This window comes from Pholcus phalangioides, unplaced genomic scaffold, assembly GCF_987345545.1.
Source record: "Pholcus phalangioides strain wild (caught in Gottingen) unplaced genomic scaffold, Ppha-v1.0 ptg000008l_1, whole genome shotgun sequence".
NCBI lineage: Eukaryota > Metazoa > Arthropoda > Arachnida > Araneae > Pholcidae > Pholcus > Pholcus phalangioides.
Window position 1 is genome coordinate 38,166,470 of NW_028301601.1, and position 23,064 is coordinate 38,189,533.

Consider the following 23,064-nt stretch of genomic DNA (forward strand, 5'->3'; position numbering starts at 1 on the left):
CAATTATTAATTTCATGAAATTAATTTTTAATTAATTTTTGTTAGATTTTTATCTAACACATTTTTTTCCCCTTAGATGGTTGTCGTACAGATGAAAACTGCCCATATAATAGTGGATGCATCAACGGTCAATGCAAAAACCCTTGTTCATATCCAGAAGTGTGTGGAATAGGTGCTGAATGCCTAGTGAACAATCACCGTCCAATTTGCATATGCTCTAGCTCACTAACTGGTGATCCGAATATTCAGTGTATGCCTGTTCCACCTGATCACTGCTACACCGATGACGGCTGTGGTGCTGGTCACATTTGTGAAAATAATCGATGCATCGATGCCTGTAGGACTTATCACACATGCCCATACGATAAGGATTGCATTAACAAACGCTGCCAAGATCCTTGCAGTTTCTTTGGAGCTTGTGGTACTGGTGCGAATTGCCACGCTAATGATCACAAAGCTGTATGCACTTGTCCACCTGGTTACACTGGTGATCCAAGACGCAGTTGTACTATTGGTAAGTATGTTCATAACAATCACACAAATTTAAAAATTCAATGAGGTGAATAAAGTTTCAGAAAGGACAAAATAAAAAGCTTCATTTTTATCAATTGCTCTCCCCTTCTGTGACATTCAATGATGACATTTTTGATTGATTGTTTAAACTGTGTTCTTTGCACTTCAGTAAGACAAGTTTGTTGAAAACATATACAATATCTTGAATTTGAGGAAATAGAATGAATGTCTTTATCAAGTAATACAAGCACATTACTTTTACAAGGTGGTATAAATAAACAGACACTACTCAGACATAGGTAGCTCCCATTCTGAGGGTGGTATTTTGATGAAAGCTGGTATATAGGATATATGGACCATGGGGGAAGATAAAGATTCAATATAAAAAAATAGTTCAACTTTTGACCACCAAGTTAACTTTTTTTTTTATCACAGTTATCTTTTTCCCATGGTCCAAAGTAACATATACACACATGTCCATAAATTAAGGATAATGCCAGCTCCGGCAAATAAAGGTTCAGAAACAAAACAAACATTACTTATTCATAAAGCCCATTTATTGAACAAAAGATAAAGAACAAAAAGGATGGTGTATGTATGATACCATTCATAAAAACTACGATTTTTGCTCCCTGGAGCAATTGTAAAATATATCTCCTTTACAAAAACTTTATATTACATGGTTGGTATGATGGTTAATACATTGTATGTCTCCCATGGGATGAAATACAGTCCGTACAACGCCTAGGCATGCTGAGTATCAAATTATCGATCTGATCTTGGGGAAGATCACTCCACTCAGCAAGCAATGCTCTCCGAGGTTGACGGGCTGCAACTTGTCGGCCAAGCATGTCCACACATGCTCTATCGGATTCAAGTCAGGTGAGAATGCTGGCCATTCCGTACGGGTTATATCCTCAGATTCAAGGCATTCGTTTACGATGTTTGCTCGGTGAGGTCGGGCGTTGTCATCCATAAACACAAATTCTGCGCCCATGGTACCCCTAAACAAACGTACATGTTGTTCCAGAATGATGTACCGATAAATTTGGGCTTTCATGGTTCCATGCAGATCTGTTCTGGAACCCAGTATAATTCCACCCCAAACGAGCAATGCTGCACCACCGTAACGGTGTCGTTCAATGATGTTGTCTTGGTGGTAATGGGTACCTGGCGTTCTCCATATGGAAGTCCGACGTGAATCAGACTGCAAGGTAAACCTGGACTCGTCGGAAAACCCACTGTGACGATGTCCACATTGCATATTCATGCAATATACTCCAGGCTAATCGATGCTGACAGTGAGTTGCAGTGAGCGAAACACATCTGACATGCCTGCTAGCATATAGACCAATATCTCCCAAACGTCTGTAGACGGTTTGCCTTGAAACTGTGGTACCCGTGGCTGCAGATAGCTGACGAGACAGGTCGGATGCTGTGCTCCGTCTGCTTCTTTTGGCAGTTACTGCCAAATACCGGTCTTCATTCGGCGTTGTTACTCGGGGGCGACCTGTACTGTAACGTCTACTGACATTTCCGTTATCTTGGAATCGTTGCCAAAGCCTAGAGATGTGTTATGTTTAGTATCAAAAAAAAAAAATTTTAATTTTACAATCACAGCACCAATATATTATATCATGTTAGTTCCAAAAGAGACACTATTTCACCAAAACAATATTATTTATGAGAACTATGACCATTTTGCTCCTTATATGAGTATCTTTCAACACCCAGGCCAGTGATTCGAATAGGGCATACAGAGCATGGTTACCTTGACCACAAAATAACCCTTATCTACGGGGAGTGCTAGAGTTCCATCTTAATTAAGATTTACCACATGAAAACAAGTAAAGAGAACCAAATTACTACAAGTCACACATACACATTTATAATAGTTAAGATAATTAAATTTTAATTACTTTTCTTCCCAAAAGAGATATTTCAACAATACAGCAGCATCATTTAAAATACTTCAAAAACTGACATTGAGCAAATTCAAAACAGTCTCTCATTGCAGAAAAAATGCTTTTCCAACATCAACATTTAACAAACCTTTACCTTAAACAGCGAAACAAACATATCAAAATCAACCCGAAATAGTGCATTGTAATAGAGATCATTAGAATTAAGACACCTTAAAGAACTTTATACTTAACCGAAAATTTCAACGGGGGGGGGGGGAAGTTGGATCTAAGCTTAAAGAATCATAATAGTCACAAAAAAATTACAAATTCCCAGATCACCGCCACGAAAAAAAAAAGATGGTGAATGAGAGAGAAAATCAAGAAATAACTTCACATACTTACAAATTCCGAGAGACTCGACGTTCTGTCACCCAGGGATCAGTGTTCCATATCCTCTAAAGGTAACTGCCACAGTTCTTGGATCTCAAGTCAAATTCGCGTGACATCGGGAAACAGGCGGCCTATCCAAGATAGGACAAAACTCTCCAGATCCTTCTCAGCTGGCATAGAACGCTCTCAGGCTCTGCTCTGGACATGGTGACAGAGGATCGCCTCGACAACATCTCGCGAGAACGATTTCACATTACAAACATCGAATGGACCGCGTTTTTTTTCAGACGAGAGAAAATGGAAGACTGAACCCACCCATCGACGTTTGGAGGGTATAAATAAATTGAAAAGTGGGCGTGGCTTCGAAATGCGCACACTTTGATTCGTGGCGTAAATTTTTACGACATCACTTTTGACCAATTAAGGTGAAAGGGCAAGTCTAAAATCTGGACAAAAATAACGCCCTGAACAAAATTTTCTTCCTACGGGGAGACTCTTCTGATCCCAAGGACAATGCACTAAATGTTATACAAAAAAGAAAACGCTTAATTTCGCACACACATCATTAAAAAAATACAAATCAAATTTTACCATTAGATGGGAAATTAATTCCGCGTTCCAATGATAGGTCACATGACATACTTCGATACATAATTAATGATACAGGAAGAATTTCGTCATATGACAAAGAAAATTAAAAAAATTAATTAACACGATTTTAAATTCAAGATGATACATAGAATACACTTTCTTGAATTATCTAAATATTTTCCAATCAGAATTATTATCCAAATTCAACGTTAACAAATATCAACGGCACGTGTGTAAGTTTCCTTTAAAAAAAAATGAAATTATTAATGAATTACTTAATTAATGACTCCACAAAATAGTTCAGCATGTATGTCTCATCCTCCAGAAAAATTCTGATGACATGGCAAAAAGTTTCAAACATGAAAAACGGTAATTTTGTGTGTTTCCATCCGCAAAAATAAACAAAAAAAAAAAAGTTTTCCTCCACGTCACCTTCGTGATAGGAAATGAAAGTTCTAAAAATGGCCATCTCCTGCTTTACTATCCTGGAACAAATTTAAATTTTTACAAACTCTTAATTTCTCCAACGAAGATGTCTCAAAATCGGCTCACACTTGACACCAAGGAGCAAAAATTCCAAAGGATTAATTTAGAATAATCGGTCAAAGTCTACGATATCGGGATCGTATAGAAAATCAAAATTTTGAAAACACATACTGTGTGTACTAAAAATAGGTGCGTAACCTCCTCGTTTTCCAAACTGAAAAAGAACAACAAACTAATTTTCTTAAAACACAAAACAAATGACACATATCTACTATTTGACACAAAAATATCACACATAAATATGATATGAATAACTCTCGATTACAAAAACTCTATGTCATATGTCAAAAGAGGGGGAAAAGTGTGCTATGACTTTTCCACCTTGACAGATGACACTTTGGGCAATTCCAAGTTCCTCGGATACTTCCATCTGAGTACGCCCACATTCCAGACGGCCGATAATTCTACCACGTAAAAAATCATCCACATGCGTGCACTGTGTCATAACTATTCACTTATGGCACTGAGCGCCTTACAGAACTCTTGTGAACATTTTCACTTCCTTGCCACCATTCCTTATATACCCCTCTCTTACACTTTCGTCATTGTGACGTACTATCGGCATCATCTGGTGGCTTCCTGAAATTTGCATATCATTCTTGCAGATGTGTGTGATAATTCTACAGGTGAAATTTTTACTTTAGATTTCGATTTCCGTGTGATTCTGAATTATCCTTAATTTATGGACATGAGTGTATATCAAGTTTCAATGAACTACATCCACCACAACAGGTGCTACACAGGTTGGAGTAGTATCAGCTGAATTATACTGACACTACTCCGACCTGTATAGTGCCCATTGTGGCAGACGCAATTCTTAAAACTTGGCATATACGTTATTTGGACCTTATTTGGTGCTTTTTTTATTATATAGTCTCCACAATGACCGCTTAAGCAGGATCAACTATAAACATCCAATGTATTCAATGACCATAGATAAATTTTAAATGCTTTATTCAGTATAAATTACCTGCCTGCATTTACAATTTTTTTTTCAAACTCTTTTTCCCAGAACAACAACCTTCTGGATGCACTGATGATTCTGAATGTGGAAATGGTTTTATTTGTGAAAGAGAACAGTGCAGAGGTAAATGAATCTGATTATTATCAGTCTTTCTGCAACAAGTTGAATATTTTATATTTTTCAAATGTTCACCATTTTTTAATTCTATATATTTGTAGGCACAAAAATGTAAGTGAAGTGGTACATTTAAATTTCGATAAAAATTTAATTTTGTTTTTTCATATAAATTATAAATATATTATTTTCCTTTCAGAGGGTTGCCGTAATGATTACCAGTGTCCACCAGAAGCTGCTTGCGTTAGACGAAGATGTGAAAATGTCTGTTCACAGCCTGGTGTTTGTGGTATAAATGCTCAGTGTATAGCTGATAATCATAGGCCTATCTGTTCTTGCAATCCTGGCTATGTTGGAGATGCAAGGGTTGAATGTCGAATCGGTGAGAGTTATACTATGCTGTTTTTGTGAGCTGTGCACTCTGATGCTAGAGATTTTCTCCCTCTCTCTCTTTTACAGAGTATTTGAATTCAATTTTTTTGTACATTTTCAGTTGAAGAGCCTGAATGCCGATCTGACCCTCAGTGTCCTATACGTCACATATGTGTTTATGAAAGATGTATAAGTAAGAATCCTCTCTCTGTTTTTTTTTAATGTGTAACTTGATGAATTTGCTGGAAAACATATTCATTGGAATTTTTGTTTCAAAGCTGGTTATGGTATATACTGGATTTTGAAGCTGTACTGTAAAGCTTTGAATTACGACTAACACAGTTCATGGTGTTTTGAAAGACAAGCAACAATTTTCACTTAAACAATCAAAATCTTACAATACGTTTCAAAGCATCCTATAAGAGGACTAGTCTATGAGAGGCTTTGTGCATGTTTTGACCATCAGCATATGCAAGAGACCTCTACCTCTTTGCTGTGTACAGCAGTAATACTTGCATTCATTTAAAAAAGGGGGAAGGTTTTTTCATAAGTAAATTTAAAAAATTAAAATCTTAAATTATCTTGAATTTTCAAGACAGGGTTAATTAGTTACTGTTCACCATTACAAAATAATTGTTCCGATAGTTATTAAATCTTATGAGAGTGAGAGACAATATTATTCAATCTGTGCATAACATTATACATTCGATGCTTGTTATAGTGGCACCCCATGGTATAGCAGCCATTCCATTATAACAACTGGTAGGATAAATCCTGAATATTTTCATATAGCAACTATCCTATATTTTTCCTTTCGATATAACGATCACCTGATATAACGTCCATTTTTGACAGAAACCGATGTGGTTGCTAGAACAAGCATTGATGTACAAAATAAAACAATTATGTTCATTGAAGGTATCTTGAGTTTGAAACTTAATGATCCAAATGCCAGTGAAAATGGAGTAAATTTAAAATTTGTATGTTCACGTAGCTTATTTTAAGTGAATCAAAATGAAAAAACCGATTTAAATTTTCATTACGCAAACAATGTTTCATAGAGTGAGAGATAATAATGGAAAAAATGTATATAATTTATGTATGGAGAGGATATACAGTAAAACCTCGTTAAGTCGTCACTCTGATAAGTCGTCATTTTTCTTCAGACCTTTCCAGCTCTCATAGACCACAATGTTATTAAACCCTCGTTTACTCGTCACTAATTTTGGTTAAGTCGTCACAATGAAAAAGTTTGAGAAAGAGGAACAGACTGTTTTTATGGCTCCCATTAAAAAAAGAACTTGTTAACAGCATTGCCATATGCTTAAAAGTCACCATAAAATCCTATATACCCAAAAAGAACAGTTTAAGTAACGAAAGTTACGCTGGGAAGTTCATTTGCAGACTAAGGTTTTTGCAACATTGGGAACTGTTCAAGCTAGATCTCATTTCTGCCTGGGCTCCATGGAAGAAAATGGAAAAACCGTGAGACACCCAAGCTCTGTCGCAAGAAGCAACGTAAGCACTTCGCCCCCCCCCCCGGGGGGGGGGACAGGGCATCTCCGGCAAAACCAAAATTTATTAATATGTCAAAGATAACATATAGTGCAAGGAAATCAAAAATTATGTAAATCGAAGAATCAAATTAATCAAGTTAAAGTCAAAGTGCAACGGCTACGGATAATAAATAATCATAGAAAGCATGGGCTCTACTAATTTAGGGTTTGAAATTTAAACAAAATATCTTTGTAGAAAAAAATGAGACATTCTTTCCCAAGTTGAGGTCTTCTGTTTACTTTTCCCTGCCCAGGGCCCCTCCACCAAGTCAAAAGTGTTCGAGATTACTTTGTAGTTGCATCATGAACTACTGATGAAGAATTCAAACACTGAAATTAAATTTGATGTATATGTAAAATTAATGTGCGATAGAGAGTTCTGTTATGAAGAAAAGCTACTTATATTCAAACAGTTGCTCTGTTAGTCTAAATTAAAAATTACTAGTATAAATCAAAGTGTACAGTACATTTTACCACAATAATTTAAGTAATAACAGATGAAAAAGGTAAAAAATTGCTATTATTTTTTTTCTTTCGCAATCTATAAATTTTATTAATATATTGTTATTTTGATTCATACTTTAGTAAATGTCATATTACTTTAAATTTATATGATTTTCATAACATTGCACATTAAAACTGACGGAACTCCGCTTAAGTCGTCACTCCACTTAAGCCGTCATAATTTTTCGATAACTTGAGGTGACGACTTATCAAGGTTTTACTGTATTTTAAAATGTTACCACTTTTCTTCAACACTTCATTGAATTTTATTTCCAGTTGGTTGTAGAAATGACGAAAACTGTGGTACTGAAGAAGCTTGCATCAACAGAGTGTGTCAAAACCCTTGCAGCATATTTGGAGCTTGTGGCAGAAATGCTATATGCAAACCAATCAACCACAAACCTGAGTGCTCTTGTCCATCTGGTTTCCGTGGAAATCCAAATGTGGTTTGTGAACAGGGTATGTGAGAAGGCTATATCTGATTAGCCTTTATTTTTTTATATCTCTCTCAGTTCAGTTTCTATTTGCGAAAGTTACTATTAGGGATTTATCATTTGAATTTGTTTTTGTAGAGAGTGTTGAACCTGAATGTGAAGTTGATAATCAATGCAATGTGGGCTACATCTGTGAAAATACTAGATGTGTCGGTGAGTGATGTTTCCCTTTCTGATGTTTCTCTTTGTTAATTAGAACTTAAATCTTAAATGCATAAAATCAGTTTTTCATCTGAGACACCACCTGTGTTTAAGTTTGAGTCCATCCATTGAAAAGCTCAAAAATCTTCCTTTATCTTCTCATTGTATAAATTTTGCTCCTGTCTCTCACTGTCTTTGCCTTTTCATTGCTCTTGTTATTATTATTGATATGATACGTTCATATATATAACATGTTATTACTATCATCCTCAAATGAAAAGAAATAACCAGTTTGTGTTAGTGTCAAGGTGGAAAAATATCCCACAGCAATATTAGTTAACTATAATAAATAACAGCCATAAAACATCTTTAAAATCTGACATCTTATTTTACATCAGTACTGTTCTGTATTTAGAATGGCAAAAGAAATTTCGAAATGTACGTAAAATGGAAACACGCGAAAATTTCAAACTTTTTATTTTCATATCTTCATTTAATGACAGTATTTCTTTATCACAACCCCATTGTTTCATGAATTAATTTACTTGTGTTTGATTCTAGCTGGTTGCCGTCATGACAATAACTGTCCACATGATTTGGCATGTGTCAATCGTCAATGTACAGATCCATGTTTGTTACAAAATACCTGTGGAAGGAATGCAGAATGTCATGCTGATAACCATAGACCGATCTGCACATGTCCAAGCAATTTCAGAGGAGATGCATACATAGAATGCAGAATAGGTAAATGAAGAGAACCTCCAAATTTTCTCCCATTTTAATAGTATTTTAACCGACAATTGAAGTTTAGACATATAGTGCAAGTTTCACTCATACACATGCAACTAACTCATAAAAATTATTTTGGGGGAATTTCTAATTAATTGTTGTGGGATGGGAAATTTATGTTATATGTGTGTGTTTCTGTTGCATTTATAATTGTCTGAGGTGTGTGTGTGTTCAAAGTGCCCATATGAACCCACTATCAAATAGTGTTGCTGCTCAGTTTTTTAGCTATTGTAAAGTACAATTTTCTGTCATTGTCTAGTTGGGCATGGGAGAGACGTTCCACCCTAAGCTACATTAATGCTGTAACTCCAATTTTCTGCAATATTTCTCTGGTCTTAAAAGCCAATGTTGAAATCAGTTTTTTTAGCTTTATAAAAACTTGATTTTAATTCAACCACATAAGTTTTTGGTCATTTTTCAGAGGAGTCTGTGATGAGGTAGTAGCTACCGGATATTTAACATGTTTGCATTTGAGGAAAAATTATTAATGGGAAGGCGGGTGTCAATTGTAAATGTGTGTATTTTTCAGAAGATAGATAAAATTTTTTTATAATGTATCATCAAATAAATAATGCTAAATTAAGATGCACTGGGACCATCAGTAATTGTTTTTATGCACCGTTTAAAAATAAAATTTAAATCATCAAAAACTTTGGTATAGTTAAAAGTTACTCAGTCGGTCCATTTCTTTCTTTTGCAGCTCAACCTGATGTAGAATGTGAACATGACTTGGATTGTTCTGTGGACAAGATCTGTGAAAATACAAGATGTATAAGTAAGTGAAATTAAAAAAATAAAAATAAAATCATAGGCGTGATATTTTCAAAGATTACACAAATAAATTTTTAGTTTACTAGTTTCGGTCTTACCTTGAGATGATTTTAAATGGGTTAATCAAATTAATATAAAAAAGTATGAGCTTTTCTATCTATTGGGTAGAATCAAAAAATTTCTTCAAAAAGATTTCTTGGATAGAAAAAATTAACATGAATGCAAATAGCTATCTGTATTCATATTGGTTTTTTTTTCTGTCCTATGTGTTTGATTTAAAATTCTATGTTTCTCTACTTATTTTAGGAGGATGCAGGAATGATGCTAATTGTAGATTTGAAGAGACATGTATAAATCATTATTGCCAGAATCCATGTACAGTGTATGGTGCTTGTGGTCAGAATGCAATCTGTAAGGCTATCAACCATGACAGAATTTGCACTTGTGCTCCTGATTACACTGGAAATCCACATACTCTCTGCAGTAGAAGTAAGTTTCATATTTGATTTTTTTTTTTACATTTCACACCTAAATGCGTGGACGTGGGTAGTATGTATCTTCAGTAGTTTCTATTCAAAAAATGGTGGTAAGGGACCGTTAAAGTATTACGTCATTATTGATTGGGGGAGGGGGGGTTCCGATTTGCTGACTTTTGATGACAAGGGGGGGGGGGTCTGGATAATAATCAGCAACCACCCTTTATGAAAATATGAGTTAGGATTCAGAGGGGCAGAGCTGATGACGAAATTTTGCTGACAAGGGAGGGGAGGGGGGTCAAAAATGTCAAAAAATTTGCTTACGTAACATACTTGAACGGCCCCTAAGAACAAAAGAATAATTGAAAAAAAAAAACATTTATTATTTTTGTTTTAGTTAATTGGTTCACTTTTCAATATCATTGATAAATATGAAGAAGCGTTTTTCAGTTTATATTGATAAATGAATTTTCATCAATGATCACTTAAACCATTTTTTTGTCCTTAGTACGTGTCCATCCAGAATGTACAGTTGATCGAAATTGTTCGCTGGGACAAATATGCCAGAATCTAAGATGCATTGGTGAGCTAATTTCTGTGAAAAATCTTGTTTTTATCATAATTAGTTAGTCAAATTCTTTTTCGCTTCCTTCATTCCATCTCATCGTTATATCAAGAGCAGTACCATCATTGCACACACCAACAAATTTATGTTGCCGTGTTGCCATCTGTTCTAAATCAATATTGTTGGTAGCCCCACGAAGTGTGCTTTGGAGCATTTATGGCCACACAAGATAACAACTAATTAATAAAATTCAGTTATTGGCATTTAACCCTCTAAACGAGTTTACTGCACTACACTTTTGAGATTCACTTCGCAAAACCAAGCGCTATATAAAAATATTGTTGCAGCAGTTTCAAAATCTCTAAAAAACTATCGTCATAGAAGGATTTATTATGGTTGTACCAAGTGTACTTTGAATTGGAAAAAATTCTAAACACACATACACAAGTAGAGAGATTTATCATTATATCAAGTATCCTTGTAGCAAGGTTTCACTGTATATCTGTATTTATATTTTTGTCTGTTGAGCAATGTTAAATGCAAATTTCTATGTTTAACCATAAAAATTATATTATGAAAAATTTTAATGATTGAAATTTATAGAAATATTAATGAAACTGGATCCAATTTAATATAATACTCTAAAAAAAATTGAAAATCATGTTAATTGAATATACATTTCCTTTGCAGCTGGATGTCGCTCTGATGTCAATTGTCCATATGACATGACATGTTTACATACACAGTGCCAAAGGGTCTGTGAACTCAGTGGTGCTTGTGGACAGAATGCACACTGCACACCTGTAAGCCATCGCCCACACTGCAGTTGTCCAGCTGATTATACTGGTGATCCTGCTGTTGCCTGTTTACCAAGTAATTATGCTAAAATTCCGAACTACATTTATTACACATGGTGTTGGCGATTAGGATATTCTGTCTTGGTGGTACTCCACAAAAACATCAATTTCAGGTCTGGGTTCGAATCCCTGTTCGGGCATGGATGTATACTTACACTAACAAATTCCCTGGACAGATCGTAAAGATCTCTTGGGAATACGTGCTGATCACACACATTGCACGAGAACAAAATACAATTGTTTCTGAGTGAAACAATTAAGAGATTAAGGTTTATTTTACTATTACTGTCTTTCTTTCTACACTAAAAAGGATTCATATCTATCCGCAAGAATCTTATATTCTCATGCAAAAACTGTAGAGAACTTATGTTTTATAAAATAACAATAGCATTTATAGTTACAGGACTAACAGTTTTTGTTTTCTGTAATCGTTGCAGTTCCAGAGCCAGGATGTCGTCGTGATAGTGACTGTGGAGTAAGTCAGATATGCGTCAAGTCTGAGTGCATAGGTAAGATATTTTGGTAATTGAAATGTATGATGAACTCTAATTATTATTTACTTATTTTTAACTTAAATAGTTTTTTCTTCTGGCATTTGCCAAATGCCACTAGGGCTGTGTCCTTATACCAACTGTAGATCCCCTTTGAAGGACAAACAATTTTTGCTTATTCCTTATGCTATTTAGATTTTCAGCTGTAGTGGAGCTGCCTGTTGTGTGAATTTTCTTTTTTTATTTCTATTTCTGTAAAAGAAAAGCAGACTTTCACCAATTCCAGGACCCTGTCCCCCCTGGTGGAGTTGACTGATCTAATGTATAAATGACGTGAATGTCGCTCTCCACTTGTTAATACAAGATATACAGAAGAATGGATGTTGTGAAGATATTTATTATTTGAGATGTGTGTGTGTGTGTGTGTGTATCCCACACCACCTAATGACTGTTATGATGCAGATGATATGGAAAAATGTTGAATGAAACTTTGTATTGTTTCTCAGAAATTGTTACTAAATTCAAGAGCAAATTCTTCACCTCCCCCCCCCCCTCAAATATGTTGCTTTTAAAATTATGATTAAACAATTGTTTGTATTATTTATTTGTTGTCATTTGACACGGTTGTCTTGTTCTTTTCAGCTGGTTGTAGATCTCACAGTAACTGTCCATTCGATAAAGCATGTGTTAATAGATTGTGCCAAGATCCTTGCACTATTGGAAGCATTTGCGGTGTCAACACACAGTGCCATGCTGCTGATCACAAAGCTGTTTGTGCATGTATTCCATCTTACACTGGAGATCCTCTTAGACAGTGCACAAGAAGTAAGTGCTCTTATTGATGCATTATAAGCAAGCATCTTGTTGCATGAAGATAATATAAAAGCTGGCAACTTAAAAAAACCTGCAAAATTAATGATGTTGTAAAATTGTCATAATTTAAATGTTCTGGGTATTAAAAAAAACATATTTCATCATCTTAGAAATGGATCTCAAAAATTGTTTTTCAAAATCATTCACCTTATATGTATGCAAGATTGTGTTAGAAGGGAATCAAAATTGAAAAAAAAAATATTTTGTCAATACTTTACCACTTAAAAAAAAGAAAAACATAAGAATCATAAAACTGGTAGATGTCATGTTTTAATGTATGTAAAGCAGCGATGTAAATAAACCTTGCAATGCAAAATAAGTTAACCCAAGGTCAGTCATACAAAAACCTCATTTTACATGATCCTGAAAGATTGTTAGTAAACGTAGATGCTGTAATTTAGAATGTTTTTATTATAAATACATAGTTTGATGAATAGAAGTGCTGAACAAAAACAAAGCTGTAATTTTCATCACTACCATGTAAAGTTTTTTAAAATGGTAGAAAAATACAAATATGTTTTTAATTTCATTGCAGTTGAATATGAATGTGAAGTTGATGCACACTGTGGAAGGAATTTTGTCTGTGTCAACCATGAATGTAAAGGTAAGGGGAAACATGAATTTCTTTCGCATTTGTTGCAGTTAACGCAGCTTGTAAATTTATTGTGGAATAAATATAACCTCTTAATCTGTTTTTGTCCTTGAATCAGAGACAAATTCGGAATTGTCATTATGTATCAAAATATGACTTTTTATACTAAACTTTATATATATATACACTCCTTTTTAAATTATTAAACATACTTTCAAATCATATTTTCAGACATCAACGAGTGTTTACGAGGCAGAGGCCCCTGTGCTCTAGGAGCAATATGCAATAATTTGCCTGGTGGTTACAAATGTAGCTGTCCCGTTGGATTGGATGGCGATCCATACAGGCAAGGATGTAAGTCTTTATTGCCAATTTTAACCTTCTCATATATGTTAATTAAAAACAAGATCAATGTTTTTTAATATCTAATTATGTTGTCTAATAACATCCATGCAAACTGAGCTTATCACTTGGTTAAGCTAAAAATTCTTGCGACAAAAAATAGCTTGCCAAATAATGCTCTGATGGATTATTTTATATTAATCTTTGAAATTCTACTTGCAGGTCGCCAAATGCCAAAAGTATGCAGACGAGATGAAGACTGTAAGGATAGTGAGGCTTGCAATCGTTTAACTGGTGAATGTTATGGTATGTGCAGTTTTGATGCTTTATTTTTGCTTTTTTTATGATTATAATAATCATAAGTGGTCATACTCTTTCTCAACTTTGGCATTAACTCACACACTTTTTATTTCATATATTTATTGAATCTTTATTGTTGTTATTTTGCTTACAAGACATTCATGATAGTTATAATGTATAATATTCAAATATGTATTCGAACAGAGGTTTGTAATCGCCCTGGAATATGTGGACGAGGCGCTGAATGCACAGCATCAAATCACCATCACGAATGCTACTGTCCACCTGGATTGACTGGCAACCCATACATTGAATGCAGCATATGTAAGTGCATTTATCAAAAACTGTTTTCCAAACCCACAAGTAGTAAATACTGTGAGTGTAATATAATATAGAAAGTTTCCCAAGCTTTTTGTGTGCTCTCCCTCTTCTTCTTCAAAAAAAGTTATCTTCTCATCCCCCCCAACACAAGTCAACCCATATCTTATCCTAAACCTGAAGCTTCTGCCACCTTCCGGACTTCCAGGCGGCAATATTTCCCACTTTGGGAACACTGGTTTATGTAATGGTATTTTAGATCACAAGTGTTTAGTCCATTCATATAGAAATAAAGACAACCATTCGAATAATTAAGCAATATTGTTCTTATGCTTTTATTCTGTAGTTCTGGGATTTAACTAAAACCTAACATTTTATCTGTAATAGATGTTAGATTCATCAATGTTAAAGCACAGCTGATGTAAATGAGACGGAAGAATTCTTGCAAGATCAAATTTCAGTTCAGAAATTTCAAATTCTATTTTTGGTCATCTGCCATACAATGAATATTTTGAAGCAGCACTTACATTTATCTCACAAATGCATTAATTTAATATGATGTGCTTTTAATATTTCCAGTGGAGACCTGTGGATCCCATAATCCATGTTCTGGGAATTTGCAATGTCTTGGTGGCACTCATTGCGGTTGTCCATCACCGTTTGAGCAAAGAGGCTTCTTCTGTATATGTAAGTAGAAGTTAAATATCAAATTAAAGTAATTAAATGGTTTATCTCTTTTTTAAGGACTAATGCATTTGTTTTTTTAACATTAAGGATCCAGAAATGTATTTTATGCATATATTATATCCACATTTGATGAAAATTTATCTGCAGTGGTAAAAATGGTAATGTAGTATTGGCGTGTTGTTTTTCATGAAAGTTTAATTGGTATTGTCAAATTACAAATATAATTGTTTTTAATACAATTTTTCCCTCTTCCTATTACTAGTGACAAGTCGGAATTGTAGCACATCCAACCCATGCCCAGAACATGAAGAATGTGTGTCATCTGAATATCCTTCTGGAATATGCGTTTGTCCCAGGGGCTTTGTTCTTATGTCAAACGGACTCTGCAGAGGTTTGTACACACAAATTATTCTGGCTCTTATACATCATTGCAGTAAAATTTTATTTTAAAGAAAGAAAAATTTTATTGCTTAATCCAATGGACATTTTCTGTCCCTCAAGAAATATTGTTATAAGCCATGCATTAGTTACTGTATATCCATAATACAGTGGAATTCCCACATTTTACTGCACCTGATATAAAATGCATACCATAATGCCCCTTGTTATTTTATTAAATCAATTTTTCTGGTTATGCCTCATCAAATCACTCTTAAGTTTTTATGCAGGCATATAACTTAAAAGGCATCAAGCAAAATTTTTTACCATAGTATTTTAATACAGGGTGGGCAAAAAGTCCGTAGAAACTTTAAAAATTCATAAAAACCGGAAAAATGACCAAAATAAAAAAGTTTGCAGGGTTAGCATCGCTAGGTCACAGGAACTTTTTTGACAGGAAAAAATACAAAACAGACAATAGATGGAGCTGACGTACACAAGTCAAAGAAGAGATACGTAAATAGCAAACAGAATGCCTCCAAATCGTTTATTACAGCAGTATGTGTTCCACATGACCACCACATGGATAACACATTGCAGTTGAGTTACAAATCCTGCAACAGCAGAATGCAGCAGGTCCACATACACCGTTTGCAATGGTGAACTGGTTGTGGATCAGGAGCGCAAGTTCTTATAACCGTTTCATTCGCGTATTTCCACTGAAGTCGCTCGTGCCAACGCCACCTATCGGTTGTTTTGAGTTTTTTTATTCTCGTGACCTAGCGATGCTAACCCTGCAAACCGTTTTTTATTTTGGTTATTTTTCCAGTTTTTATCCATTTTTAAAGTTTCTACAGACTTTTGCCCACCCTGTATTTGCAATCCCTGATACTCCCAAAATAACAAGGTTTCACCTATACTTAACTCAGGAATATTGTTATGTAAAATTAAGCTTTATCCCTCCATTTTTTGAACATGGTCTCGTCTAGTGTGTACTCGTTTTTATTTTATGATTTTATTTCTCATAGCATTAGTAATCTAAAAGAACTGCTTCATTCTTTTATTTTCAGATATTAATGAGTGTGATACAAGTCCTTTCCCATGTGGAACTGGTGCTCAATGCTTTAACACCATTGGCAGTTACCGGTGTCAGTGCCCTCCTGGAACAGTTGGAGAAGCTTTCCATTCAGGATGTGAGTTTTTCTTCATTGTATCTCTTATAAGTAAATTTTAAAAGAATATTTTGTCCCCCCCCCCATGCTAGAAGCACGAATGTGAAATGTCTTCGAAAAAAAAAAGATGTGGAAAATTGGAAAATGATGTTTAAATGATACCCATGTTACTCTATGGGTGTTATTTTCTTAAAAGTTTTTGTAGCATGTGTTTTAAAAAAATAGGGATATACATTCACATTTCAGGCAAAACTTAGATAGCAAAATAAGATATCCAACCAGCTGATAAAAAAGTGAAAATTTGCACATTCATGCTTCTAGCATAAAGGGGATGGATATATTATTAGAATGCATTTGAACGTTTACAACACATATTTATTTTTATTTTTTTTGTAAATTAGAAATGTTTTTGAATGTAGAGAGAGATATATCTCGTGTGTTTACTTTTTGTTATTATATAGTAAAATACAATTGAACTAACTTTGAACTTTAATTTATCTAGGTCATAGAAGAGAGGGCTATTGCCAATCTGATTTGGATTGCCCATATCGACTGGCTTGTGACATTGCTGCAGAACAGTGCTATGGTAAGTGCATTCAGCCTAAATCTAGAGATCACTAACTTCTTGGCCTTTTGGCAACGATCAAAGTGTAGGCTAATAGCTAAAGATAGCTAATCGAAGCCATCAAGTTAGTCAGTAAAATCAGTTAATATAACATTACTGCTTTTTTTTTCTCATATAGATCCATGTATAGTTAGCAATCCATGTGGTCACAATGCAGAATGCACCGTGCATGATCACAGTCCGCAATGTGAATGCTTGCCGGGATTCCGAGGAAATCCTGTTGAACATTGCTATACAAGTAGGTTTTATAACTCTCATTTTTGTTTTTTTGTTTGATGGTCGAAGTTGAGAACTTATTCTTTTTTTCCCTTGAGCATTCATTTTATCATTTTTGCTTCAGTTGGACCTCATTGTCAGAGTGATTCCAATTGTCCAGGAAATCTGCTGTGCTTACCTGATGGAACATGCGGCTGCCCTGGAGATTTCAGACGAATGTCTGATTTCTGTATCTGTAAGTTTATGATTTTAGCTAGACACAAGAGCCAGTTTTTCAAAAATATCATTCATTCTTTTTTCATTAGTATTTTAATTCAATCAAAAAGCACTGAAGCTCTTTTTTTTGACAATCTTTCATAAGTTTTACATAAATGAGAAACATTGAAATCTATTTTTCATGCACTCCTATTAATGAAAGATTTAAAAACCATCAATTATAACAATACATATTTATTCGAATATCTTCTAATTAATAATATGATAGCAAAAAAAAAAATATGAATCCTAACATATTAAAACACTCTATGGGTGCTGTCTTCAGAGAATATACCCTGCCTGTCCAAAAAAGAATTCACACTAACACTTTGTTGGATTGCCTTTAATACAAATTAAACATGCATACGTCATGGCATTCGTTATATGAGGTTATGCACTATCTCATCATATATTGTAAGCCAGTTTTGCATCAATGTCTCACCAAAATTCTTGATGGTTCCAAAAAAAAAGGGAAAAAACTGATACAAATGGTGTACAGTGGACAAGTTCTTTTTCCATCCAAAATTATGACTAGCTTCAAACAGTTTCCAAAACTGTTGCAAGTGACAAAGACATGTCAAATCAAGAGGCAATCATTATGATGATCAAAAATTGTGTTCCAGGCACGTGCCTTGTTGATTTATTTCTCGTGCAGGAAAAGAATAACATCATTTATAGATGACCTGACAAATAAATTTTCTGTTCATATTACACATTATTTTAATATAATTCATTTCGTTTTAGTGACAAGCATAAATTGCACGACGACAAATCCTTGTCCAGACAATCAGAGATGCGTATACACCGGAAGAGAATCTGGTTTCTGTGTATGTCCCAGAGGCTACAGACTGCTTGTCGGTGGTGTTTGTATGGGTACGTATTCATAAATTGAGCATAATAATTATAATACACACTTGAATAAATAAAATCTTTGATTATGCATGAGCATACACCACTTCATAAATTTAATTTTTGAATGAAAATTCTAGATATTGATGAATGCGCCGAAGCCAGTCATGATCTGTGTGGCCATAATGCAAAATGTGTAAATACACCAGGCAGCTACGAATGTAATTGCTTAGAAGGATACGAGGGTGAACCATATGGTGGAGAATGTAGGCTGCGAGAAGAACCTGGATGCAAGAGTAATAGAGATTGCTTGTATCATGAGGCGTGTGATGTATCAACAAGAACTTGCTATGGTAATTTGTTCAATAAATATCAACTATACTTATTCTTAAAATAGACCTAATAGATTTGATTTATGACTTTAGTGTTAAACTAGGAGTGTACAAAAAAAAAAAAAATCTGCATTCCAACAAGCTTTTATACCTCTTTCAGATGTATGCACACATGGACATCCTTGCGGGCAAAATGCAATATGCAGAGGTGAAAACCATAAGACTTCCTGCACATGTCCTCCTAGATATAGGGGCAATCCTCTAATCCACTGTTATTATGGTAAGGAATAATTTGTCTGAACTTGGGTAATGAAGCTCACTAGAAATTGTGTTTAGGAAATGTATGGTTTTTATTTGATAAATATCTACACTTTTTCCTTTATAGTTCAAGAGTGTGGAGTGGATTATACTTGCCCTGGAAATTTGATCTGTTTGAATGACAAAGAATGTGGTTGCCCACCACAATACGATCGAATGGGTGACTACTGCTTGAGTAAGGGTTCTTCCATAAATAAATTTATTCCTTAATTGTTTGGATTTTAATATAATTTAAAAAGAACTGTGTTTATCAAAATTTTTTAAATGGAATTCAGTAAAGCTGTTTCTAATCAAAACTATATAATAATATATGATCGCAAAAGATGATTCAAATTTCATATTCAAAATGGCAGGAAAAGTCAGGTGTACCAAAACAAACAAAACTTGTATAGAAACATATTGAAGTAAACACCATCAGCAGACATCACATCGCATAATAGTGATGCCTCAGCTAACAAAGATAATTCATTCCGGAATAACATTTTTAAGCCAAAATCTTTGTTGATGAAACACAATTTTTGGTTGATTTCTATGGAAAATCATTTAATTAGTTCCAGAAACGGTCCAAAATTTGAAGTTAAGTTTCATAAAACATTTCACAATTAGATGAAGGAGAATTTATTGGAAGATGGAGATACTAAACACATATCTTTTATTTTAAACTATGTATGCCATGCAGTCAGGTTCGTGAGCCATAGGGGTAGTGTGTGAGTCTGTGTGATTTAGTCAGCTCATTTTTCTCTCACACACACATGCAGATGGAAAAGATAAGTTCCGAGAATGTCCAGACTGTTGGCACTAAGTCTTACTGCATGCACTAAAACTATTCAAGTCTGAGGAATTTTTTATAATGTATTTTCTGTTAGCTTAATCATTCATTTTACATGAAATTTCTCGAAGATTTATCAGATTTATTTTACTTACAAATGTAAGAACAACAGTTCTACGTACAGGAAGTATTCCAAGTTCCATCCACAAGAATGAAAATGCTGCTGCATTCATTGGGTCATATTTAGGATATATCCAGTTGCCACAACTCTTCTTAGTGAATCTTCCGCAGAGGCAACATAAGCAAAAGTTTTACAGTTGCCGACATAAAATGGTGAACATTACCTGAACAGGCACTCGTCTGTCTGGAAATCTCTCACGGTACAGGCAAACTGTGGCTTGTCTGTTGCAGTTATCAAAGCCATACCTTGATGTATGTTACTTTAAATGGCTTTTTTTGTCATTATGTTCCTATGAAATGTTTGTCATTTACACCTTTCTCTTCAATTTTGGCAGTGGAATTTTGAATCACTCTTATCTTTAGAGATCATAAAAAAGGATGGTGGTTTTTTATATCTTTTTGCCCCTTTAGCTATTTTGTATTTCATCTTGCCTTTTATTCTTAGAAATTCTGTAGAACTTTCATTTTCTCAGGTCAGTCTGGACATGGCTTTCAGACCTATCGTCATTAAATCTGATGGTTAGAAAAATATTTCGGGATCAGATTTTCTATTTTTTGTGGTTTTAAGACCTTGGCCAGTATAACCACCTAACTATAAATTTTAGTACGATACTAAGCTAGAAGTGCTTGTGTTAGAAAAATATTAATGTCTGAAACATATAAGGAAATGCAGATTTGATACAATATCCACCTAATATCGATGTTACATACTTTTTTAATTGAAAGTCCAGAAAATTTAGTTATACCTTTTATTTTTTTTGGACCGATTGTTGCATTCAAATATCAATTTTCTTCTTTCTGTAGTAACGAGTCGCAATTGCACAACTACAAACCCCTGTCCAACAAATGAGGAGTGTCTATACACTGGTTCTCAACAAGGCTTCTGTGTATGTCCAAGAGGCTATGAATTGATGCCAAATGGATTTTGTAAAGGTATGCTTTACAAATTGATGAATTACACTGCATGAGGTGCAGACCTCACACCATTGAAAAAGTTTTTTTTTGGATTTCATATTAATTTCTTTTTCTCTATAGACATCAATGAATGTGAAACACAGCCTTGTGCACCTAGTGCTCGTTGTACCAATATTCAGGGTGGTTATCGTTGCTATTGCCCTCCTGATACCATTGGAGATCCAATCATTAGAGGATGTAAGTTTTGATTCTATCCTTAAAATTATATTTCACTTTAGTAATTATTTTGTTGTGTTAATTGATTTTGCTTGTTTTTATATTACATTATTTTGTTGTGTAAGTTATGTATAAAAATTGTTTTTTCGGGTTCGAAGACCGTCGTCCGTTTGAGTTTGTTCTCAACGTTTCCCCAACACTAGTGGTTGGCATCATCAGGAGAATTGATAAACTGGATCAAAGTCAAGTTTTCCGGAGCCTCAGGTTGTATTTATGCACATAAGTGGCTTGAACTAACTATTGTTTTGCGATTGGTCAGTTGATTCTATGGCTGGCAGCGTATTGTAAACAGTTGTTATGCTGGTAGAACCTGATTGGCCGAGAGATGTGGAGTTATCTGATTGGCTGTTGTCATCATTCTGTTGCTGGACCTTGAAGGGGAAGGTTCTTGTTCTTCTGAGAGCTGGTGTCCAGGATCTGCTCAATTTCAAAGTTTCTTCTCTTCTATTATAGCTGTTTTTGTGCTTGTATACTTCAATAGCCTCTCTGTAGATTCGTGGGAAGAAGTGGTCAACATTAGCTATTACCTGTGTTTTGCTGAACTGTACACTGTGGTTGTCGTAAAGCGCATGCTCTGCCACCGCCGACTTTTCTGTTTGGCCTGGTGGCAGAGCATGCGCTTTACGACAACCACAGTGTACAGTTCAGCAAAACACAGGTAATAGCTAATGTTGACCACTTCTTCCCACGAATCTACAGAGAGGCTATTGAAATATACAAGCACAAAAACAGCTATAATAGAAGAGAAGAAACTTTGAAATTGAGCAGATCCTGGACACCAGCTCTCAGAAGAACAAGAACCTTACCCTTCAAGGTCCAGCAACAGAATGATGACAACAGCCAATCAGATAACTCCACATCTCTCGGCCAATCAGGTTCTACCAGCATAACAACTGTTTACAATACGCTGCCAGCCATAGAATCAACTGACCAATCGCAAAACAATAGTGTAGTTCAAGCCACTTATGTGCATAAATACAACCTGAGGCTCCGGAAAACTTGACTTTGATCCAGTTTATCAATTCTCCTGATGATGCCAACCACTAGTGTTGGGGAAACGTTGAGAACAAACTCAAACGGACGACGGTCTTCGAACCCGAAAAAACAATTTTTATCAAATGATGGCCGCGAAAACCTTATAGACTATTTAAGTTATGTATGCTTGTTTTCTTAGGTACAGCCATTGATAACGGATGCAGATCCCATCATGATTGCCCGTCTGACAAAGAATGTGATTTCAGTACTGGTCAATGTTCGAGTAAGTAGTTTTCATCAAAAAATCTTCAAATGATTTAATTTTAATCATAATATGGATTGTAAAACAGTTGGGTGTTGTCAACTACCATGCTTTTTCATACAAATATTATTTTAACCGGGAAAAAAAAAGATTTTTTTGTTTCATGTGTTTTAATACTTTTTCAGGCCCTTGCGATATTTGCGGAGAAAAAGCTGTTTGCACTGCCAGAGATCATGAAGCCATTTGCAGTTGTCCTCCTCAATATGTTGGAGACCCTTATGATGATGCTAGGGGTTGCTATGAAGAGGGTGAGTGTGACTCTTTACATTCACTGAATAGTTATCTCCTGCCCATCATCATCCATGAGGATACGTATAATTATTGATGTGAAA

The 23,064-nt window shown here is 34.8% G+C and overlaps 1 protein-coding gene across 2 annotated transcripts in view; it reads left to right on the plus strand.

Annotated features, from left to right (window-relative positions):
• LOC149084255 (uncharacterized) overlaps positions 1-23,064 on the plus strand; it is a 191,052-nt gene that overhangs the window by 160,785 nt on the left and 7,203 nt on the right. For both annotated transcript variants that reach the window (XM_089234616.1, XM_089234617.1), the window contains 31 exons: positions 77-514; positions 4,957-5,031; positions 5,222-5,404; positions 5,516-5,587; positions 7,731-7,913; positions 8,027-8,101; positions 8,651-8,833; positions 9,579-9,653; positions 9,956-10,138; positions 10,634-10,708; positions 11,381-11,563; positions 11,985-12,056; positions 12,681-12,863; positions 13,447-13,515; positions 13,735-13,857; positions 14,068-14,151; positions 14,350-14,469; positions 15,043-15,150; positions 15,413-15,541; positions 16,599-16,721; positions 17,203-17,286; positions 17,444-17,563; positions 17,666-17,776; positions 18,541-18,669; positions 18,786-18,998; positions 19,138-19,257; positions 19,363-19,470; positions 21,049-21,177; positions 21,280-21,396; positions 22,610-22,693; positions 22,858-22,980. In XM_089234616.1, the coding sequence (XP_089090742.1) occupies positions 77-514; positions 4,957-5,031; positions 5,222-5,404; positions 5,516-5,587; positions 7,731-7,913; positions 8,027-8,101; positions 8,651-8,833; positions 9,579-9,653; positions 9,956-10,138; positions 10,634-10,708; positions 11,381-11,563; positions 11,985-12,056; positions 12,681-12,863; positions 13,447-13,515; positions 13,735-13,857; positions 14,068-14,151; positions 14,350-14,469; positions 15,043-15,150; positions 15,413-15,541; positions 16,599-16,721; positions 17,203-17,286; positions 17,444-17,563; positions 17,666-17,776; positions 18,541-18,669; positions 18,786-18,998; positions 19,138-19,257; positions 19,363-19,470; positions 21,049-21,177; positions 21,280-21,396; positions 22,610-22,693; positions 22,858-22,980 (4,074 nt within the window). The remainder of the gene's footprint in view (positions 1-76; positions 515-4,956; positions 5,032-5,221; positions 5,405-5,515; positions 5,588-7,730; positions 7,914-8,026; positions 8,102-8,650; positions 8,834-9,578; positions 9,654-9,955; positions 10,139-10,633; positions 10,709-11,380; positions 11,564-11,984; positions 12,057-12,680; positions 12,864-13,446; positions 13,516-13,734; positions 13,858-14,067; positions 14,152-14,349; positions 14,470-15,042; positions 15,151-15,412; positions 15,542-16,598; positions 16,722-17,202; positions 17,287-17,443; positions 17,564-17,665; positions 17,777-18,540; positions 18,670-18,785; positions 18,999-19,137; positions 19,258-19,362; positions 19,471-21,048; positions 21,178-21,279; positions 21,397-22,609; positions 22,694-22,857; positions 22,981-23,064) is intronic.